The sequence below is a fragment of the Lissotriton helveticus genome, chromosome 5_1, assembly GCF_964261635.1.
Source record: "Lissotriton helveticus chromosome 5_1, aLisHel1.1, whole genome shotgun sequence".
NCBI lineage: Eukaryota > Metazoa > Chordata > Amphibia > Caudata > Salamandridae > Lissotriton > Lissotriton helveticus.
The window spans coordinates 844,089,326-844,108,124 of NC_136065.1; the positions used below are offsets into that span (position 1 = coordinate 844,089,326).

At 43.5% G+C, this 18,799-nt stretch overlaps 1 protein-coding gene and 1 long non-coding RNA gene across 3 annotated transcripts in view; one reads left to right on the forward strand and one right to left on the reverse strand.

Moving 5' to 3' along the window:
- The window catches only part of LOC144754954 (uncharacterized), a 94,621-nt gene extending 90,945 nt beyond the window's left edge, over window positions 1–3,676 (forward strand). For both annotated transcript variants that reach the window (XR_013594813.1, XR_013594814.1), the window contains exon 3: window positions 3,471–3,676. This is a non-coding gene — a long non-coding RNA (uncharacterized LOC144754954). The remainder of the gene's footprint in view (window positions 1–3,470) is intronic.
- Window positions 1–7,411, reverse strand: part of PRAP1 (proline rich acidic protein 1) — a 43,069-nt gene extending 35,658 nt beyond the window's left edge. The window contains exon 1 of the mRNA XM_078643314.1: window positions 7,207–7,411. Coding sequence (XP_078499440.1) covers window positions 7,207–7,214 — 8 coding nt within the window. The 5' untranslated portion in view covers window positions 7,215–7,411. The remainder of the gene's footprint in view (window positions 1–7,206) is intronic.
- Window positions 7,412–18,799: the final 11,388 nt, after the last annotated feature.

The window sequence follows — 18,799 nt, forward strand, 5'->3', positions numbered from 1 at the left end:
TTTTAGTGGCAATAGCAGCCAAGCTGCATTCTTTTGATAAACAGTGGTGTGATGTTTTAAAATCAGTGCATTTTTTCAGTAATCAGTGGTGCAATATTTTATAATGCAGCACTCATGGCGCGATTTTACAATTATATTTACCATTGGTGGTGCAATGTTTTAAAATACGGCACTCACAGCGTTGTTGCAATCAGAACATATGGCACTCATGGTGTTGTTGCAATCAGCGGCGCAACGTTGCTCACTAACATGTTTTGCATTTTTATCTCGCAAAACAGTGGCGCTGCGTTCTGCTTTACTGTAGCTCTCCATAGCGCATATTGTTTATACAACCTCAGCATTTTCTTTTATACTTGCCATTAGCATATATATTTCGAAACAGCAGGGTGTTTTATTTGTTTTGTTGGTGTGTGGCTTTTAGGTAGTGTCTATGCTGTGGTGTCCCGCTTACAGCTCCCAGTGGAATCTACATTAATCAATATAACTGTGCTTTCTTTGTCAAAGCCATATCCGTCTTCCATTTTGGAGCCGGGCTATTTACAAACTCCGCTTCCTTTCTGAAAAAAACACTGCTCACAAGTGTATCGCCTAAGTTTTCCCTACTTTGCTTTCATAGTGTGATCTCCTCTGTAGGAGGAAATGCTCCTCAATCAGTGGCGCAACATTGCTCACAAACATGTTTTGCAACTTTATCTCGCAAAAACAGCAGCGCTGCGTCCTTCTCTATACTATAGCTCTCCATAGCACATGTAGTTTATACAAGCTCAGCGTTTTGTTTAATACCCACCATCCTATGCAAATTCAGCGTTTTCTTCTATACCTGGCGTTAACATATACATTTTGAAACAGCAGGGCGTTTTCTTTGTTTTCTTACTGTGTGGCTTTTAGGTAGTGTCTGTGCTGTGGTAACCAGCTTACAGCTACCACCAGGGTGTATAGAGCCCTGATAGCTGTGTGTGTGCTGGATCAGCCGGTGTAGTGAGATCTTGCCCAAAGGGATATGCTGGCTGGTTGTTTTTTGTTTTGTTTTGCAGTTTTATATAGTACGACGCCCCCCAAAAGTAGTGGCATGCTGTACAGGAGAACTAGTTACATTGCACGAGAACACATTGCCTTTAGCAAGCCGCGGGGACATTAACAAATGTTCCCAGCATCACAGGATAGTGAGCTAATGTCCTGACTTGTACCTGGTTTTCTAGCTTTCTGCTCGCAGCTCTGGGTATTACGCCACATCCTTGTGCTTTAGGGAGATTGCCTACTGTTGTGTTGTGTGCCTATGATCCGTTTTTACACGGTTCAATTACAGAGAGGGCTACTGTGCCCTAATATTTTCTGTAATGCGCCACAGTGATGCAATGCATCAGATGTTGGTGTGGGGGGGTCTGGGGACACAGCTATCCACCCACATTATTGCTACCCTTGCTAATACTACAAATGCCATTATATCACAGCAACTATTCATTGCAATACTCAAACACTGTACACTACTGCTACATACACCTCTTGCCACCAGCACTAACTGAACATAAACTATAATACACATACGTACTCCACACATACATACAGCTCTCTATCTGTCAAATACATTCAATACACGACAAACAAAAACATTAAGCAAAATAGTATTACAATGCCAATAACTCTAACTCTAACTGATGCAAGACCTGTTGCATTGCAAATGCTTGTTTAAACACAGAGGGAGTCGCAGGGGGTCTCCCGGGGGATGCTTTTAACTCGGGCATCAAAAGCGACCTCTGCCACTGCAGTCTACGTTATCGTATCATTCCATATTTTTTAGGTCTCAGCCTGCGCAGACATGCGCAGTCTCGCTGGCGAGATTTAATGAGATAGAGAGAATATCACTAGTGAGGGTAAGTCCCGCCCCTCTTATCCATTGGCTGGCCTCCTAAACGGTGGCCAGCCATTGGCGAAGAGGTCCTAGTGACGTTCTTCTTTCTCTTTAAGCCCCGTCCTTTTCAGATTGGGTTCCTTGACTTACTGCTGAAGTAAAAGGTTTCTTATCTTCTTTATGGGTACAGATGGCCCCATAAAGAAGATAAGGAACCTTTTACCCCAGCAGGAAGTCGGGGCGTCCAATCTGCTGGAAGGAAACACTGCAAACTTGAAACATGAACATAAAACTAACCCACATGTTTCCAAATGCTTTCCAAATGATGGCGTTAAAAATGCAGCGTTGATGTATAAATGTTCCCCTCTGTATGCACGTTGCCTTCACACATAGTTGCGAGGACGGGAAACTCACAGCAGTTATTGCTCGCAGATGCGATCAATAATGCTTAGTTACTATCAGTGCTCCTGCTGCATTTCACCTTTGAACTCTGTGCAGCACGCTGGTGCCGTCTTTAGGCAGCTGCTGCGCTTCGTGGACGTATGCCGCATAACACCGCACTGTGCCCATCCATGGAAGCATGCTGCATAACACCGCACTGACCTACCCAGCTGATGCATGCCACAGCCCTCCCAGCATTCCATGCCACACTGAGGCACGCCATAGGCGCTACCCCATGCCAGTCACGCTGTGGCACGCCCCGGATCCTCCCTACAACATACACATGTTTGGCGCAAAGGGCACATTTGACTTTAATGTATTCTTAAGGTTCTCGGGGATCCCGAGCAACACACATTTTGGGGAGCCCTGTACTGAACGAATTTGAATTGTATTACCCATTCCCTGCTGTGTTTAGTCCACATTTTGCTAAACAATAGTAATGTATGTTACTCTTTAAAATGGTCAGACAAAAACAGTTAAACTGTGACTTGTTTGGAGCCCCAGAAATCATTAGGATGACGGTGTGGGCGAGGAGGGGTGGGGGTAGGGGGGGTATTACAGCTGGGGTCGAGGTACAGGTGGATAGAGAAGAAGAGAAGTCTTGATAGACAAGTAAAATAGGCAGATGTTAAACAGGGCCAAGGTTCACTTTCCAGAGGGGCTCCTTGGCGGGCGGGCGCCCTGTGCCATTGCCCGCTCTCCCCAGCCTTAAAACGCAGGTCTGAACCCAGAAGTGGTGGCACTTTGCTGGCCACATGCGCTTCACCTCGTGTTGACTTTCGGTGCCCGCTTGAGTTAATGCCCTCTTAGCAGTCGGTGCCAGGCCAACAGTGCCAGGTTATGGCGTTTAGACACCGCAGGGTCCTCCCTCCCCTGCACTAGTGTATGCAGTGTGTGTGTGTGTATGTGTGTGTGTGTGTGTGTGTGTGTGTGAGGGTCTCACTGCGGGGGGGGGGTTTGCTGTTGGGTGCGGAGTGTGTAGTGGGTACTCTCCGACCTAATCAAGGCAAACCAGGCTGGTGACCACACCCACACTGTGACATTCGTCAGATACCGCTCGTTGGGTATTATATCAAGGTTCGGTGCCATATGTGTACCTCTGTAGACTGTATTCAATCACTTCAGCCTCAATGTACTGTTGTCCAAATAAATTTGAAATGTGTATTGTTCTCTATTCTAGAATACCAAGTGATTCTCCTGAAGAAGGCGGCTCGCCGAAAAGCGCGTAGAGACTGATGACGACATTAAAAGAACTGTTTAGACATTAAAACTTGTTTTTTGATTATATGAACACTGTTTAACCAATATAATTTTTATTGTGTTCCTTTTATGTAATAGTGCATAAGCTATGTCTTTTTAAAATACTGAAGGCGCTACATTTCTGCGATTGTGGCCAACCTTTTTTTTAACCATCTCTGAAGTATTGTGTTTGTTTTATATGTTGAAATTTTGAATAAATATACATATATATTTTTTTATTACATATTTGTTGTGGTCAGTACATTGAGGCTCCGTTTTATCCATTCCTTATTTTTTAACCTGAATACCTTCAGGTCACTTGTTGTCTAGGAATTTTTGATCTATTCGTCAGATACCGCACCACACTGAACTATGCGGTGCACTAACACATCACACCACCACTCAATGCTGCCCGTCAGATACCACACAACACTGAACTATGCGGTGCCCTACCACATCGCACCGCCACTCGAGGCCATCACTCAGATACCGCACAACATTGAACTATGCGGTGCCCTACCACATCGCACCGCCACTCGAGGCCATCACTCAGATACCGCACAACACTGAACCATGCGGAGCCCTACCACATCACGCCGCCACTCGAGGCCATCAATCAGATACTGCACCACACAGAACTATGTTTCCATTCTACAACTTTAATGCATTTTTCAAAGTTTCGGGCGTCTGAAAGAAGGAGCCACCCTTATCTAAAACATATGAAAATGCTATTTGGGAGGTAAATTGTGACCGACAAAACGTTTCACTTGTCACCGAGAGAGCTGGATTTCTTGGATATATAGAGCCTAGAAGCATACCTCTGTGCTTTACAAGCAGTCCTTGCTGCCCCGAGGACAGTGGTCGGGGCCCTGAGCACATTCCACAGAGAGGAGCCCCGGTACATCCGCAGACCCGGAGGTGTGCACCACCAGCCGTGCGTGCACATACACACACGCCTGCTAGTGTGATGACTCCTCCCCCACCCCGCTACCCACCGGGCCCCCTTCACAGCAGGGCTGCTCTCCTGTTCCAGAGACTATTCTGTAGTGGATGCAGTTTAAAGTGTTTGGCGGCTATGGGACCAGATGGGCTTGTTTTAATCCCGGCTTTACCAGAACAAAAGTGTGTGATCACAGGCAAATAAATTCATCCACCAGTGACCCAGTTCTCGTGCCCAGAAGCATTCACAAATGAGCACACCAACACAAAGCGCTTGTTTGTGATAAAGCGATTGCTCCGTTGAGCCTGGATGCGACTAGAAAGGAACAGCTCCATGGCGCTTTTATGTACAAGTTAGTCTCCGGGTGTCGGGTTAAGTTTCTGTGACATGCACTTTACTGGAATGAAAGAGCTTGAGAAAGACGACGATTTTGCTCATTAGCTTCTGTTCATATTATAAAACCTGAATGTTCCCACTCTCTTTTTTCCCACTTGATTGCAAAAACCTCTCAAATCACAAACAGATCATTTTACCTACAATGTGTGGCTCTGTGTGTGTGTGACTCTGTGTGTGTGGCTCTGTGTGTGTGTGTGGCTCTGTGTGTGTGTGGGGCTCTGTGTGTGTGTGGCTCTGTGTGTGTGTGTGTGGCTCTGTGTGTGTGGCTCTGTGTGTGTGTGTGTGGCTCTGTGTGTGTGTGGCTCTGTGTGTGTGTGTGTATGGCTCTGTGTGTGTGTGTGTGTGTGGCTGTGTGTGTGGCTCTGTGTGTATGTGGCTCTGTGTGTGTGTGTGTGTGTGTGGCTCTGTGTGTGTGTGTGGTTCTGTGTGTATGTGTGTGTGGCTGTGTGTGTGTGTGTGGATATGTGTGTGTGTGGCTATGTGTGTGTGGCTGTGTGTGTGTGTGTGTGTGGCTCTGTGTGTGTGTGTAGCTCTGTGTGTGTGTGTGGCTGTGTGTGTGTGTGTGGCTGTGTGTGTGTGTGTGGCTCTGTGTGTGTGTGGTTCTGTGTGTGTGTGTGGGTGTGTGTGTGTGTGTGTCTGTGGCTCTGTGTGTGTCTGTGGCTCTGTGTGTGTGGCCCTCTGCGTGCGTGCGTGTGGGTGCAAATGCAATAGGTCTCGCATTTGCGACAGATTAAGCTATTGGCATTGTAAATGACAATGCCATTTATTTATCTGTTTTCAAAACCAACACATAAATACAAATGTTGTCATTTACAATGCCAATAGCTCTATCTTCTGCAAAGGCGAGACCGTTGCATTGTTAATGCTTTTTTAATAGGGCACGAAGCGCTCACAAAGCCAGCTAATGAACCAGGAGCAACCTGACCGCATGGGTGATCTTCGGCACTTTCCGACATCATAAAAATCTTCTCCTGAGCTTTTCATACATCTAAAAGCCTGACCCAGCCTGCGCGCCGACTATCACACCAGGAGTGAGCTGCAAGTACGTAGAAGATGCTAAACTATGAAGAGAGGAAGGAGTCACGTCAATTTCAGAAATGAGAAATAGGCGTCGCCACACATTAAAGTCAGGCCTACCAAGAACCATGAAAGCTTCAATCTCGAGGTTGCATCCGTTTCACCCAGAGCAAAGCTACTTTTAAATCATATTTTATTAGATTCTAAACTTAGCAGGAGACAAAACCTACACAAATGTACTACACTATGACATAAGAATACATCAAGAATAGTGAAGTAACAAAGACCGGTAACGATACAATGACAATTATTTTCAAATGTTGAGACCCGTCGTAGGCATACACGATAAAGGATTGGGGCGGTGGGGGAAGGAGTAGTGTAAAATAATAAATATATAAATGTTACAAATAGTATAAATATATATAAAAAATAACAGTAGATCGTCCATTGTTATTCTTTTCATTATCATTTAATATTATTATTATTATTAACAATTGATAATAGAATTAATCATATAATTATAACAATAGCAGACAACATAAATGTATTGGTTTAACTCATTAAATTTCTTCTAGATTTAACCCTACATACTCAATCGATTTTTATTGAAAAACATCACGTTCTCTCACAGGTAGATCCAAGGCTGCGTTTTGAAAATAACGAAACACTTACTTATATTTGTACAGCACTAATCTCACTTATTGTACAGTGCTAGGAGGTACTTTGGGTGTTCGAGCGCTACAGTAGGCAAACCAACATTATACCTCAGGGTACTTTACTTCCTCTGCTCTGCCTTTATTCATATCTAGAGTCGCGTGACATCTCACGCTCTGGTGTGATACGGCGTACACGTTTCATCTCTTACGTTTGAGCCAGGATGTGTTGACACGCAACGCACTGTAAAGGACATCTCTGACTGCGCGTTATATAGTCAAACAGACATGAGATGACATTCATGCCTAATGCCTCGCGCGCCACACACACCTGCTCATAATTGCTTCCTTCAGGGTGTAAAATGCAAACAGACCAGGGCACTGGCACAGCATACTTGCAAGTAGAATGTCACGAGCACTGTGCTCATGCATTTGTCAGGCCTTCCTCCCCTAACCATTGTTGGTTTAAAAAGCCCGAAAGATATTCAGACTGAGACGAAGGATACCTGTGACGCAGCAAAATCGACTTAGGCCCCAATTCCATGGTTCAGCAGTAGAAAGCAACTATATATTGGGGGATAGTGAGCCTCGAACACTCCGAGGCCCCAGTGCCACTGCACATGCTACACTATGATGATAGGTGCGCCCCTGGTCCCTGGATGATACCGTACCTCTTCATAATGACGGTCCCCTCAGCTGGCGCAAATCTTCCGTCCTGGGACGCTGCTGCACGAAAGACCTTTTCACTCTCTTCCCGGATAGGTCTACACCACGCTCCCGTGACGGGCCTCGCGACTGCTGTTCCTTGTTGCAATTGGCGGTTATAAACCGAGACTGAAGATCAGGAGCTGGGTAAGTGCCTGGAACTTTAGCCCCTGGGATAAGGGTCTGCAGAGGCAGCAGAACAACACGTCACATGACGCTGCCATTAACCACTCCTGCTCCCTGTGACTCATGACTAGGGGTGGCCGTGGGTTCACAGGGGCTCTCCGTGATTCGAGCAGTCCTTTCTATTGTGTTCACAGATATGGCCAGGAGCAAGAGTGAAAAATATTTTAGGGTGTGCACCGTTGACTAAACACAGACAGCCTCGTGACTATTTAATGGAAGCAGATGTGTCCTGATGTCAGGATTACTTCCCCATTTCTTCAGGTCCTGATGGAATGATGGACACTTTTCACACATCCTTTAATCACAATTTGTGTGCAAACTCCCATTCGCACTTTTGAAGCCGGATACATTTAGGATGCAGTAATAGTACAGGCAGGGAAATGATAAACTTTGATTAGGTCTTCCTGCCATGATCACTACACTAGTGTTAACTAGAGGCATGGAGGTATCAATTTGTGTATCAGAGGTGTGCTCAACGGACTGCCAAAGCAGAAAACACAAACCACAGAATATGACTTTAGTATCACTTTAACAACACACCTCATAAAACCAGAGAAGTGGAGGTTGTCTATTCTAAAGCAAAAATGTGCATGTTTATGTGAGGATGAGAAAAGACCTGGGCCCATATTTTCTAAGGGTGTGTATGTAACAAAGGGTAGGGGAGGACTAGGATCAACTGTGATCCAGTAGGGCTTTGATTACCATTCAGAGAAAAGAGAATGGAAGGTCCGGCCGCAGTCGTAGCCCCAGATATCAAGACAACAAGAGAGATGACAGGGCTGTTCCTAGGGGGAGAAAGAAAGAAGGAGAAGGTCACTAAGGTATAAGGGCTAGTTCTCAAAGGAGGGCCACCCCTGGGTATCCAATTTGTTGGATATAATGGCCTTACACACCCTTGCGAGTGTCATGCTTCATCATAGGCAATGCTCCTCGTCGGGCAGGTGGTGCAATGCCCAGCGGGCTCACCTCAAAGAGGGGCTCTTTATCGGAGATCTTTTATCCAACTACCTATGGGAGAAGTGGGGGTGAGGGGCCAGGACAGAGTAGATAGTGCGGGGGACGATAAAATGTGGTACAAGGTACCGGACAACAATTTTATTCTGGTGGTCCTCTACCACAATTAAAATCAAGGGCAGCCGGTGTTCATGGGAACTTTGGTTTCCCAGATTGGACCGGGGCTAAAGTGCAAGTGGTGTGGTCAACATGTTTCTCGCTTCTAGTACATTGACTGCGATTCTTCAGGACCTAGTAAAAAACTACAATCTACAAAACATGACCTAATGATTAGTATCAGTGTTAAATACAGCACATAAGTTGTACTACCTGTTTGACCCTACTCTTGCCTAGAGAGGGGAGACAAAGGAGAACATTACCACAGGTAAGTAACAACATGTGACCCTGTAGTGACCGTGAACACACTGTGAAAAAGTGACATACTAGTGGAGATAGCGACTAGTATGTGGTTAAAAACAAGTTAAAAAACTGGTAGCAGCAGTATCCATTAAAACTTAATCGCAGACCCAGGGGATCGGAAATACTGTTACTCACCTAAAGGTTAGAGTTATGGGGTGTCAACAGTACCTGGTTGAGGCTGAGGAGGGAAGGATAAGGGTGGGCTGGTATTAAGGTAAGTGGTAACCCTAGATACATGTTTTTCCAGTAGTTAGAGCCCCACCGTTGGCGTTGTATAGATGGTACACTTACTTTCTACTGCTTGTGTCAGGGCCAGTAATGCCTATCCATCTCACCGGGTCCGGATAGTGAAGAGCCGGTCGTGTTTCTCCTCATTTTGTGTTTTTCACAGTGTGTTCACTACAGGGTCACATGTTGTTACTTACCTGTGGTAATGTTCTCCTTTGTCTCCCCTCTTTAGGCAAGAGCAGGGTCAAACAGGTAGTACAACTTATGTGCTGTATTTAACACTGATACTAATCATTAGGTCATGTTTTGTAGATTGTAGTTTTTTACTAGGTCCTGAAGAATCGCAGTCAATGTACTAGAAGCGAGAAACATGTTGACCACACCACTTGCACTTTAGCCCTGGTCCAATCTGGGAAACCAAAGTTCCCATGAACACCGGCTGCCCTTGATTTTAATTGTGGTAGAGGACCACCAGAATATAATTGTTCACCCATAGGTAGTTGGATAAAAGATCTCCGATAAAGAGCCCCTCTTTGAGGTGAGCCCGTTGGGCATTACACCACCTGCCCGACGAGGAGCATTGCCTATGATGAAGCATGACACTCGCAAGGGTGTGTGAGGCCATTATATCCAACAAATTGGATACCCAGGGGTGGTCCTCCATTGAGCACTAGCCCTTATACCTTAGTGACCTTCTCCTTCTTTCTTTCTCCCCATAGGAACAGCCCAGTCATCTCTCTTGTTGTCCCCATATTTACTAAGCCTTTGTGTTGTCCTTGTGTGGTGCAAGGTGACACAAAGGCTTAGGTAAAATTTATAAAGCAGCGCAAGGGGTGTTTTGCACCAGCTTGTGGGACTTTGTAAAGAATGTAATGCAACACAGCAGCTTGAAATGCGCTACATTTCGTAGTGGTAAAATCAGTAAACCTGGGATTGTGCAAAAATGGCACGCCACCTGCACCGTGGTGTACATGGAGAAATATGTTATTTCTTCATGTTATGTATTCTGCATCGCGCATAGAAAGAGGAAATTGCCTCTTAGGACTGTTTTTGTACAGGAAATGTACCGCTTCCTGCACAAACAGAATCCTACCTATAACGTATGCACCCTTGCACTATGGTACAAGGGTGCCTGCTTTAGCAGTAGGCAGCCTCAAGTGCGCCAGTGCAGGTGTAGGGCTGAAGAGAACCACATCTTTGTAGATATGACCCTTTTCAGCTGTCCCATTCACGATTCACAGCGCAGCAACTGTGCTTGCTGTCCTTCGTTGCATGAAGTTGTATCATATGTCCACCAGTCAAAGGGGCTCAGTTGCTAACCTTTCATCTCTTAATCCCAGTTTTTACAGTTGACCAAAAATCGAGTGGCTCTGGGGGATTTACTCTTCCAATTTCCTCAAGTTTTAAAATTGTGTATACAGGTGTGATGTAAAATAATTGTGCTGCCTAATACTGTCCCAGTTCCCACTCGTCATCACATTTTGGTGCCAACTAGCCCATGCAATGTGCACAATATTTTGTAAGTACACCACCTAGTCTATGAATGAAATAAGAATGTTCTCTATAAAACATACAGTGGCTTCTGCCATGTTCAAGGTATATTAAATACTCTAAATATATAAATACATACATACGTAAATATCTAAGTAAATAAAAATATTAGGTGACAAGCATTCGTAAATCATTTATTGGCGTCAGGGTAAAGAGTAAATAATGTGATTGGAGGAAATGGTGAATGAAGAGTCCCACCCACTATCTCCTTAACCCCTTCGCTGCTCATGACGAGCTCAGCTCGTCATGAGCAGCAGGTGCCAAAGCTGGCTTAAAAAGGCAATCCTTCAGGTTTCAAGGTCAACAACATAACATTGAACCACTGATTAATTGTGTGATGGTTTCTGGGAACTCCTGTGCCTCTATTCAAATGCAACTTTGCTGAATAGGAAATGTGAGGATGAAAATTCACATCTGTACTGGGATTTGATGCAGAAAATGAAAATATGGTTCCCTTACAGCTCAGAACTTTTTGAGGGTTTCCTCTGTGTTTTGGCACTCAGCCACCAGGTCTTGCAATGCACGGCAAGCTTTTTCTCCCCTGCAATATTTTTACTTTTCCTGCAGCAATATAAGGAGACACAAGCCGACTGAGTGGGATTCAAACATTTTTGGGTGCACGTACTGTGATTGGCAGTGGGCTCACATGAAATTGCCCCTAACTGATTAGCAGGATGCTTGTTTCTGGTTCAGGGAAGACCTGGCTTGGCAATTCAGGCTGGACTGTTTCCATGAGCCACAAGGTCAAGACTGATTTGCATATAGCAGGGTCTGAACTGAGGTGGCGAACTTAGCTAAAGAATGATGATGGATTCAACCTAGATCTGTGACTGGGGGCGAGTGTCTGAAAAGTTTCAACGCTCAGTCCATCATCTCCTTGGGTTTGCTTTGATAAGAGCACTGGGCATCTCTGGGTCAAGTTCCTTGTACAGAATATGAAGCGGGATTAAGTGTCTTTTCTCGCATCTTCCATAACCTATCCATAACTCTGACAATCCTTGATTTATGAAAATTGCAATAAATCTAAGTAGCATAATAATAACATCTGTGTCATTTGACAGCACAATGACTTGATTGGAACCATTTCGAACAGCCCACTCAACATGTGGCACAACACAAAGGTCAGCTTCCTCCGATTTGCTGTTAAGTTCTTGAACAATATAGACCATACCTTTTGAATATATCTCTGTGGTTACCAACTCCTCATTGACAATCATTCTTCTTGCAATAATTGGAAATTCATTGTTCACTGAAGCATTAGCAATGTTTTAGCGAGTTAACATCTCCAATTTAATTTTGTTTTATGTTTGTGACCAGAATTTATTAAGTTGCACAGGTATAGCTGTCAATTTTTTGATGCAGCCAAAATCAATTGTTCCACTTTTAGACATTTATCTGATTGTTTCCCAATCATTTACAGATAGTTCAAGATAACTGTCAAACAATTTGCAGTTCTTTCAAGGTGCAAACTGACTTTGATATCTGTTGAACAGTCTGAATGACCTCTCTGAAGTTTTGCATGGATGAAATCATGACCATTCGCAATTATGTTATATAGTCAACAACTTCAGCAGTTTTCAATGAGGACACCATTTCGAATATAAATTCTTAAGGTGAAAGTTTTTTCAACCTCTTGTACACGTTTGTGCTTCACCAGTTTAGCTGCAGCTTCTCCATGAAATAATGTCTTTGTTGGAAGAAGATCAGGTGACAGAATGTCCTTGATAAATTCACCCCTGTCTTTTGCTACATCCATCTCTCTGTCTGCTTGCGAAAGTTGTTTTTTTGTAACCTGTTTTGTAGTGGCTTGTTGGATGAAACTTTTACTATGTCAATTAAAGCGTGGAAGTATAGCTTTAGTGATTAAGTTAATCAGCTTTTTGTCTTTCAATAAAAATCTCTCCTCCTTCAGCTCTGCGAATAGTTTCGATCCATATTCCAGGACATCTAGTAGACCTCTCTTTATACCATTATTCACATATTATTTGGTCACAAAGTTGTGTAGTCGCAAGGCTCAGTCATTTCAAAGGACTTTCCTTGCTGCTGTATGAAATGAAGAAGTCTGTTAACATGTTTATTAAAACGTTCCCCTCTCTTTCTCACAATTTCATGGTGAGGAACAGTTTCACAATGGTCACTTAATTTTGAATTTGTCATGTCTCTGAAAATATTGCAGATATGAAGGATTTCATGTTAAACTAGCTACCATTGAGCACCATATTAACTTTTATTCGTCTGACCAACAATTCCCTTGGAGCATTTCTGTTATCTCTGGACCATCTGTTCCAGTTTCATATCTGGGGTCACAGCATTGAACCTTCCCTCTCTGTCTTTCACCACAAAATTACTTTAGATTAATTTTCTGTAGAGGTGTGGTTTTTTCATCTCTAGCTTCTTCACTCATTCCAAATACCAGGACCCATATCTCAGGTAGTTGATCAAATTCGAGAAACACAGTAATCAGTGACTCCACAGCTCCCAATCACCTTCTCAATCAGCATGTGCCAAGTTTTTCACTAGAGCTATCATGTGTAAAACATTTCCCCTGTACTTGCAAAATTCTGATTTTTCTCCACATTCTTTGACAAACTTTGCAAACTTGGTTTTTAGGTTTTCTGATTTTGAACTGAGTGTATTGAACATTGTCTGACTTTGCATTATGCCAATTGAATGAAGTGCACCCTGTGCCTTGTTCACTATTGAGATAAGATAGGCAAAACATAATTTCTTATTCTTGTTCCAGAAAGCATTCCAGCACTTTGTTTCTATAGCCTCAGGTATGATGAGCATACCTTGTAATGAATGAACATAATGAGTTCTGCTCAAAACTGACTCGACAGTTTTGCTTCCAAAGATTTTAGTCTCAATCAGTGCATCATCTCTCACTTAGGTCCTTATTTTCGGAGTTCCATTTTGAACCTGAATCTTTTGCACCTTTGTCTCTGGTAATTACTAGCGCTGGGGAGGAACATTTAATTTCCAAGCTCTATAAGACCTGCATGACACTAGTACCCACCAGGGATGCCAAAGTCCGCAAGACCTGGGAATGACCTAGGGCATCCCATGGAAGATTCTCATTGGTCCTTCTGCTGTACTCAAACAAAGTCGTCATAAACTGATTCATTTTATATTCCTGTGAAGAGCCTTTATGTCCCCCTCCAAACTTAACTTGATTGATCCATCTAGGTCACATAGTTGCCCCAAATGCGGGGCACATCACACTGACTTTGTTCACATGACCTGGAAGGGGTTCTGGAGATCAGTATACATAATCCTCTCTAAGATGACACATTTGGACCTTCTTCCAACTCCGGAAGTGGCCCTATTAGGCTACGTCCGGAATATTCCCAAGGCATTGCGCTGCTGCACCTTTATTGCACTGCTACTTGCTAAGCGAGAGATTGTGCTGCATTGGGGAGATAAATTTACGCCCACCACCAAAGAATGGTTGAACAGTCTTGTTTATTGTAATTCAAATGAGGAATTGTTTGCATCTACGCTTCCAGCAATGTCGAGGCCCAGAGACATATGGAACCCCTTAAAGGATTACCTAAAGGAACTTGGGTCTGCTGTTTCATCCCAGCCTCCTCCAGGGGTGGTCCCGACCGGGGTGGGCTGATCCTGTCCCCCGATGCAGTCTCTCATCACGAGAGGTCATAGATATGCCACCCGGAAGGCAGTTAGGTAAATAAACATTGTATTGCATCTCTACTATGCTTGTATCTCACTTGATTTGTAAATTGGTACAGAACTATAATGTTTCTTATTCCACTGTATGTCCTATTGAAAACTTTCTCTGTTTATTGTATGATGACAATGGAGACACAATCTGCATTGTGGTAAACTGTAGATGATTTTTTTTTAAAATAAAGTGAAAAAAAAATAAGTGCATTGTCTCTGCCACAACCACTGAGATAACTTCCTGCACACTACAACGCAACTTTTGTAATGTGGAAAACGCCCATCATTGGATAAATATCATCAAATTCTACATGATTCCTCATAAAAATGTAAGCTACAATACAGAAAACACCTTCAACAAAGAAAATTGGCAGGTTAGGCTGGTCTTCAAGCTGAGCATGCATATTTTGGAAATATTTTAGAACTGTGTATGCTGTCACGTAGTTTGTGACTGGAAATGGTATTGCTGGTAAAAACCTAACCTTCTTTAGTGGCACAGTATTATGGGAGATAAGAGCATGAATTCTAGCCTGAGGAGGAACTAGCTTTTCTTCATCCTTTAGTCCACACCCAATAAGCGATATGATAAATTCAGTTAAATCAGCTTTGTGAACCGCAGCATCAGGTAGAAGATACATGTCTTCAGCCACTTTGAAACTTTCTTGTCGGCTAGAACGTGTTGATGGCTTGTAGTGATTTTGCACACGTTGGAATGGCAGTTGGGTTATAAGTTTGGAGCTTTGTTTGTTTATGCCTACAGATGACACATCTTCTTTTCCAGCAGCTACTTCATTGGTACAATATTGTTAAAGCATCATGGCAGTATCATGTGTGCTGGATATTCCAGACAAAAAAGAGCTGTTGAATTCACAAGATTTTACAGCATGAGCTGCTAACAAGTTCCTGCTCCGTACTATGTCATTATAACTTGTTGATACACCAAACCTATTAATTGAAGTGATTAGCTCTCTACTTTTGCACTTGTCATAGATTGTGTGTGCTGTCATCATATGTAGTGGAGTTTTCTTTTTGTTGCAATGCAATTCTTAAAACATGATTTGAAAAAGTCAGTATATTTGCACAGCCTAAACCTGTCAGTTAATAGGAGTGTCTTCCACTTCTTCGTTTATATCTTCAAAGCCATCATCAATGTTGTCGGCTTCTGTGGTGAACACAAGAACTTTCGTTTGTAACAGTTTTGCTTTGCTGATATTACACAATGATGTAAAAAAGTTAAGACAACATTAGGCATTCATGTGACCTCCATGATTTGCGGATTTTGGGGCATAACAAAATTTGTCAATAAGTCAAAAATCAAAATCTTTCAGGACGTTTCCTAAAATGGTTCCTGGTAATTTCACTGCATCCTGTAATCTTATTTTGGCAGCAAGAGCTTCAGGAGTATTAATTTCATTATTATGGATTACTACAATGTCATCAAAGTTGGCAATTATTTATATGAGCTCACTGATTGTAAGCCCGTAGCCAGCACTCAAGAGTGGCTTTGAAATGTAATTTGCTTTTTCAAAGAGTGCAAACTATACTGAAGGCTGGCTGTTAAGCTGCTCCTGGAAGCTCATTGTACACTCATATTGTCAAATGTATGCATGCATGCAGGTTGGGTGGGCATACAAATCCACTGCAAATACATTCACCTCACTGTTTAGATCAGCTACTTGACTGAAAACTTCATCTTGGAAGGAACTTGCTGCAGATAAAAACATGTTTGCCCTTTGAGACTCACATATGCTGTACTTTGTTCTTTCATCAATCCCTTTGGCCTTTGTTCTGGCTAAACCACAGATAACACATTGAAGATCCTCTGCTTTCTGGTCAGTTGTTGGAGGTTGACGAGGGGTAGTGATCGTTCTAAGTGGATAGCTGTTAGCTTTGGTTGTCGCTTTCTCAGAAGACTCGGATTCTTGTTGTGATTCACTAGTTTCTGCTATTTTTTGACAAAAATTTTCAAGGTTTTTTCCATTTTGTATACGACTTGTAGCACATGTTGTTACAATGATAAAATATTTGATCCTTTTTACCCATCAGTTGCAATCTTTTGAGAACTTCATCTTGCTGCTTTCTGTAGCATCTCAAACTCTCTTCTGCCCAGCCACTGTCGAGGGTAGCTTATCTTTTGGATCAGTTTAGCATATGACACATTTTTCTTTGTTGAAAGAGCCCTTAGATTTTGTAGTTAGCAACACTCTGTCAGGAGGTAAAGATCCTCCGCTACCACCTGCTTCGTTCATGTTTACAAATTTGAATCAATGGAAAACCTGAAATAAAAATAACATTAAAATGTATTACCAATATGTAAGAAAGTGGCTCTATATATACTGGACCAAAGTAAGGTACAGTGTGTATAGAGCCCACAGTCCCCAGAGGTTTGGCAGAGGCTAAAGTTAGATATAACCTTACTCTCTAAAGTGGTAGCTTGGTCGAACAGTAAGGCAGTATCAGAGGACAGTTTAAAGCATTTGTTGTACATGCTCAGTCAGCAAACTGAAGATGCCTCATGTTAACTGAGTGCCTAACCCTGTCCTAAGGCTAACAGCGTCGTCTCATAGCGGTGAGACTATGTGGTTACTATATCCAAATTATTAAGATTTTTGCGCACTAACCTGCTTTCTCTTTTTTCGATCTTCGCCCAACGTCGGTGCCGAGCTTGGCAGCAGCGGAGGTGTGCTAGGACCCAGAACGCCCCCGCAGGAACGGAGGCTTGGAACGCGGTGTATCCTGGCTTGAGTGGATGACGGGACCCACAGCCGGCCGAGAGAGAGGAAGAGATGCATGGGGTGTAACCTGGGCCAAATCTTGGCGCAAAACCAAAGTGGCTGCAGCAAAGACCTACCCTTGACCGGCAGTAATAGCGGTGAGCCGGTATTGTCCCAGGGTTGGTCGATGGGGGGTCTTTGATAACGGCTGTAGTTTCAGGCTTGGAGTTGCTGAGTCTCAAGTGCGTTTTGATTCAATTAAACGTGCTTTTTGTAAAGGAATGGACATTCCATCTGTCCCAGTCCCCCTAAATATACCGGCAAAAGAGGTCAGTGAAAAGAGGGACCTGAGAGGGGAGCCATTCGTTAAGGTGGGGGAGCAGAACGCCTGTAAGGGAGATAAGGGAGATCAGCTGCTTGTACCAATAAAACCAGTTCAGCTAGCCCAGCCCCCGGTAGTAAGGAATAGATATCTCCTCCGCTCCCAACCAGAGAAAGATTGTTTACTATCCTCACTCAGTCAAAAAACTAATCAATTGGTCCCTCTCACCCCACGCCAAAAAAAGAGAGAGAGAAGAGAGAAAAATAAAATTGGAGTCGAAAAAAAACCTAAAAGAAGCTCTACTATATCTAAGCCTGCTCCCTCTCTAAAAAACTACTTCCAAATAATGGAGAAAGCGATGTCAGTTTCAGATAGGGATGGTAAGGTGGTAGAGTTACAACCAGAGACTCAGAACTCCCCTTCCCCTCCCCACGTAGAAGGGTCAGTTACTTTGCAGAACAGCTATGCTCCCCTTACACTGGAACCCGATACTGACCTGGATACGGAAGATCCTCCACCCGCTCTGGAAGTGGATGAGAACATGGAGAGTGAGTCTAGCCCCAGCTAGTATCAGTTCTGCCTCCGAAGCTCAGCACCCTGCCTCAGGCTCAGGTTACCCACATTAATAACCCTCTGGCAGTTAATCCCTCAGGATTATTGCAACAAGAGCAGGAGAGTAATAGCTTGGGTAAAAATATGGAGATTTTATGTAGATCTCTACATGAAGACCTGTTGGCTAAACTGCTCTCCAAATTTGAGATTTCGGAGGGTAATCAGAGGGAGATCGCTGAGAAATTTACCTCTTTGGAAAGTAAATTAGATGATATATGTTCCAGAACAGAGGTTTTAGAGGGGGAAGTTGCTATCTTATCCGGGACCTCTCAGATGCACTCCAAGGTGATATTTGAACTCAAAGCCCAGAACAGAGCATTACAACTAGATATGGAGCGATTAGAGATCCATGCGAGGAGAAATAACTTGAAATTCCTAAAAATTCCGGAAGGGGCGGAAAATGGGGATGTAAAATCATTAATCTGTAAACTGCTGAGAGAAGGCGTTTTGAAGGACAGACCAGACATCAACCTGGAGGATGAGATTCAACAGGCACATAGGGATCCCTTCCGTCGACATCCAGATAGAAGTGCCCCAAGGAAGATTCTGGTCAACTTTCACACCTTTGCAATAAAAGAGCTGATTCTGACCAGGGCTCTTATTGACCCTACCCTCCAGATTGACTCTTCAAAATATCTGATCCGCTCTGATGTTGGCAGAGTTACAGCGCAGAGGCAATGGGAGTTAGGGTCTCGCATGTCGGATCTAAGAAGTCAGGGAGCCCAGGTTATGATGAAGTTCCCCGCTGCACTAAGAGTAGTTTGGAGAAACAAAACATACAATTTTACCTCCGTACAGGAGGTTGATAGCTTCCTCATTAGTATGAAAGAAGCCCAAAGATAGCCTCTCCTT